The sequence below is a fragment of the Borostomias antarcticus genome, assembly GCF_949987555.1.
Source record: "Borostomias antarcticus genome assembly, chromosome: 4".
Lineage (NCBI taxonomy): Eukaryota > Metazoa > Chordata > Actinopteri > Stomiiformes > Stomiidae > Borostomias > Borostomias antarcticus.
In genome coordinates, this window is record NC_140237.1 from 31751977 (window position 1) to 31756976 (window position 5000).

General features: G+C 55.6%; 1 protein-coding gene across 1 annotated transcript in view; it reads left to right on the plus strand.

Moving 5' to 3' along the window:
- The window catches only part of arnt2 (aryl-hydrocarbon receptor nuclear translocator 2), a gene marked incomplete at both ends in the record, with an annotated part of 44935 nt that extends 41015 nt beyond the window's left edge, over nucleotides 1–3920 (plus strand). The window contains 2 exons of the mRNA XM_084437453.1: nucleotides 2784–2929; nucleotides 3822–3920. Coding sequence (XP_084293579.1) covers nucleotides 2784–2929; nucleotides 3822–3920 — 245 coding nt within the window. The remainder of the gene's footprint in view (nucleotides 1–2783; nucleotides 2930–3821) is intronic.
- Nucleotides 3921–5000: the final 1080 nt, after the last annotated feature.

Below are 5000 nucleotides of genomic sequence, written 5' to 3' on the forward strand. Positions count from 1 at the left end.
GCGCGAAAGCAGCGCTCGGCGTATCGGGAGGATTTATTGACTAGTCAGGTCACGGCTTTACAACCACGCACAGCATCTCAGAACAAGAGAGAACCGCTCTCCAACGCTCTACCAAGTACGGCCAGCTCTCCTGGGGGCTTTTACTGGGAAAGGTTGTGTGTGTGTGTGTGTGTGTGTGTGCGTGTGTATTCAATGGTATGTTTGTGCAGAGGTGTGACAGCTGATGGCCCTCCATAACATTCCTAATTCCCTCACAGCCCCCTCAGGGGAATATAATTTGAGCACATTTTCCTGTCTGAACACCAGTGGCACGAGGACATCTCAGTCTTGCGCAAGCACTTGTATTGCTTGGTCTCTCTGTTTGTCTGTCTGTCTGTCTGTCTGTCTGTCTGTCTGACTGTCTGTCTGTCTGTCTGTCTGTCTGATTGTCTGTCTGTCTGCCTGTCTGACTGTCTGCCTGTCTGACTGTCTGTCTGTCTCTGTCTGTCTGTCCCTGTCTGTCCTGTCTTGTTTGTCTCTATCTGTCTGTCTGTCTGTCTGTCTGCCTGTCTGTCTGTCTCTATCTGTCTGTCTGTCTGTGTCCCTCATCTGTCTGTCTGTCTGTCTGTCTGTCTCTATCTGTCTGTCTGTCTGTCTGTCCCTATCTGTCTGTCTGTCTGTCTGTCTTTCTGTCTACAGTATCTGTCTCTTTCAATCCTGTCCTCTCTGACTCACCTCTTGGAAATGTGACAATAAAACCTTGGATGCAGTTTCTCTCTTTCTCTCTCTCTCTCTCTCTCTCTCTCTCTATCTCTCCTTCTCCCTTTCTCTCTCTCTCTATCCCTCTATCTCTCATCCGCTCTTTCTCTGTATGACCTTCTCCTCTTTCTCTCCATCTCTTTCCTCTCTCTCTCTCTCTCTCTCTCTCTCTCTCAACCCCTCATATCTGTCAAATGTAGCCATTTTCCTTCCTAATACCACACCTATATTGGCGGTGTGTAGCTCAGGAGGTAGAGCGGCCACCCGGGATCGCAAGGTCCCTGGTTCGATCCCAGACTTCCGGAGCCGACGCGTCCTTTAGCAAGACGCCGAACCCCAAATCGCTCAGTGCGTCACGGTGGCGCAGTACCTAGAACCGTCCCCATCACAGCAAGAAAGTCTCTGGGCCTTTCTGTGCGGAGTTTGCATGTTCTCACCCGTGTTCGCAAGGGTTTCACCCATAAAGAACCCAGTATGAAAAACACGCAGAAGAACAGATCGCTAACGCTGTCCGTCCCTGGTGAAGACGGACAGGACACTTGGTGTGGCCCCGGGCGCGTCCCAGCATGCACGCTGCCTCCTGTCTGCTCCCAGCTGCCCTTGGGGGGAAGGACGACGGGATGGGTGAAGAGCAGGAGAATAATGTCATGGGTGGTACGCTGCAGCGACTCGTGTGTGTGTGTGTGTGTGTGTGTGTCGGCATTGCCAACTACACCGCGTGACGAATAAAGATATTAGTTTTTTGTATTTTATAGGTGTGTTATGCTTTTAAATGGGGGTGGGCTGTGGCTCAGGAGGTAAAGCGGGTCGTCTGATGATCGTAGGGTCGGCGGTTCGAATCCCGCCTCCTCCAGTCACCCGACGGCGTGTCCTTGGGCAAAGACACCGAACCCCAAATTGCTCCCAGTGCGGCAGGCGAGCACCTCGCATGGCAGCTGGCGGCCATAACCCATGATTGGTGTGTGAACGTGTGGTGGGAATGTGTGTGTGAATGGGTGAATGAGAGGCCATTGTGAAGCGCTGTGGATTAAAGTGCCATCTAAGTGCTGTCCATTAAATGGAATACATGTCACCATTCGGCTAATGACCGTGGATGTGAGTGTGTGTTAATGCTGACTGGCTGCCTGTCTCCTCCCCTCCCTACCTGTCTCTCCCCCTCCCTACCCCCTCCCTACCCGTCTCTCCCCCTCCCTACCCCTCACCTGCCCCTCCCTACCCGTCTCTCCCCCTCCCTACCCCTCCCTGCCGCCCTCCCTACCCGTCTCTCCCCTCCCTACCCCTCCCTGCCCGTCTCTCCCCCTCCCTACCCCCTCCTACCTGTCTCTCCCCTCCCTACCCCCTCCCTACCCGTCTCTCCCCCTCCCTACCCCCTCCCTACCCGTCTCTCCCCCTCCCTACCCCCTCCTACCCGTCTCTCCCCCTCCCTACCCCCTCCCTACCCCTCCCCTGCCCCCTCCCTACCCCCTCCCTGCCCCCTCCCTACCCGTCTCTCCCCCTCCTACCCCCTCCCTACCCGTCTCTCCCCCTCCCTACCCGTCTCTCCCCCTCCCTACCCCTCCTGCCCCCTCCCTACCCGTCTCTCCCCCTCCCTACCCCCTTCCCTACCCCCTCCCTACCCGTCTCTCCCCCTCCCCTACCCCTCCCTACCCGTCTCTCCCCCTCCCTACCCCCTCCCTACCCGTCTCTCCCCCTCCCTACCCCTCCCTGCCCCCTCCCTACCCGTCTCTCCCCTCCCTACCCCTCCCCTCCCTGCCCCCTCCCTACCCGTCTGTCCCCCCTCCCTACCCCCCTCCCTACCCGTCTCTCCCCCTCCCTACCCCTCCCTGCCCCCTCCCTACCTGTCTCTCCCCCTCCCTACCCGTCTCTCCCCCTCCCTACCCCTCCCTGCCCCCTCCCTACCCGTCTCTCCCCCTCCCTACCCCTCCCTGCCCCCTTCCTACCCGTCTCTCCCCCTCCCTACCCCTCCCTGTCTCCCCCCCTCCTTACCTGTCTCTCCCCCTCCCTACCCCTCTCCCTGCCCCTCCCTGCCCCCTCCCCCTGTGCAGACGTGTCTGGTGAGGGCAGCCAGAGCGGGGGTCAGTTCCAGGGCCGGCCCAGTGAGGTCTGGTCCCAGTGGCAGAACCAGCACCATGCCCAGCAGGCCGGGGAACAGCACTCACACACCAACCCCAGCCAGACAGAGGTGTTCCAGGTAACACACACACACTCACACACACACTCACACACACACACACACACACACACACACACACACACACACACACCAACCCCAGCCAGACAGAGGTGTTCCAAGTAACACACACACTCACACACACACACACTCACACGCTCACACACCAACCCCAGCCAGACAGAGGTGTTCCAGGTAACACACATACACACACACTCACACACACACACACACACACACACACCAACCCCAGCCAGACAGAGGTGTTCCAAGTAACACACACACTCACACACACACACACACACACACACACACACACACACACACACACACACACACCAACCCCAGCCAGATAGAGGTGTTTCAGGTAACACACACACACACGCACACACACACACAACCCATACCTCACCAAGACTCTCTCACACACACACACACACACACACGCTCACACACCAATCCCAGCCAGACAGAGGTGTTCCAGGTAACACACATGCACACACACACACACACACACACACACACACACACACACACACACACACACACACACACACACACACACACACACACACACCAACCCCAGCCAGACAGAGGTGTTCCAGGTAACACACACGCACACACACACACACACACACAACTCATACAGTACCTCACCAAAACTTTCTCACGGACACACACACACACACACACACACCCGTGTTATGACCCCAAAGTTTAAACACTTGTTTCCTGCACAGTGAGCTAGATCCAGACTGAGGAAAGTAGGAGCCCTATCGGCGTGTTAGTAAATCTCCCTCCCTCTGGCTGGGGCCCAGAGTACACAGTGGTGTGTCTGTTATGGCCCCGCATCAAGGCCCCTGTCCCGCCCGTCCGCTGAGCTCTCTCCCCTCTCTCTTCCTGGTCTCTCTAGGACATGTTGCCCATGGCTGGGGATCCTTCGCAAGGAACCGCCAACTACAATATCGAAGACTTCGCTGACCTCGGCATGTTCCCTCCTTTCTCTGAGTAGAACCCCCCCCCCGGTGGAACCCCCCCCCCAGTGGAAACGACGGACTATGGAGGGAAGGAACGGAACCATCTGTGCATCTGTTCCTCGTCATTATCATCTCCAGCTTCTCTCTCAGTCTCTCACACACACACGCACACACACACACACACACACACACAGTTGATGTGACCGCACACATGCAGTACTGTACTATGAATGTCCGGGCGCACTTACCTGTATCATCGACACAAATTCACACACTCACTCACACTTCAGTTTGTGGGTGCTGAGGCCTGCTTATCTCTCATACCTCGCCCCTGTGAAGAGGGATCGCTGAGTGAGTGAGAGAGAGAGAGAGAGAGAGAGAGAGAGTGAGAGAGAGAGAGAGTGAGAGAGAGCGAGAGAGAGAGAGAGTGAGTGAGTGAGTGAGTGAGTGAGTGAGTGAGTGAGTGAGTGAGTGTGAGTGAGTGAGTGAGTGAGTGAGTGAGTGAGTGAGTGAGTGAGTGAGTGAGTTGGTGAGTGAGTGAGTTGGTGAGTGAGTGAGTGTTGAGTGAGAGAGTGAGTGAGTGAGCGAGCGAGCGATCCTAGCAGGGCGTCACATTCTAAATGGCAGGTGAGGTAACAGACGCGTCCTCTTTAGCGTTCCATCACGTAGATGGCGTCTCCAGGTGCTGTTTAAACAGTGCGTTCAAAGGTGACACGTGTAGCTGTCATCGCCCTGCTGACGCCGGGAGGTTATCAACACCCTCGCACACTAAAGCAGAACAACTCATTTAATCTGTCAAGTTTCACCATCGGTTTCCGTAGGAGCGCCGATGGGTTTGTGCGTTCGCTGGGAATGAAAGGACCGGCTGTATCTTTAAAATCTGCCAATCTCACTGCCTTCATGTTTAAAGGACGATGCTCGTTTTTGACAATCTGGACCTTATTTACGGCATATTCTAAGATGTTTCACTCACCGAGATAACTTTGGTGTAATTCGGAGGCCTGTAGAAGAAATTTAAAATCCAGCGCGAGGCGGCGGACACGGCACCGAGAATGCAGCTTCTTAAAAAATGTATCGCGTGCTGGAGCAAGTGAGGAAGCTATTTCATTTCTAAA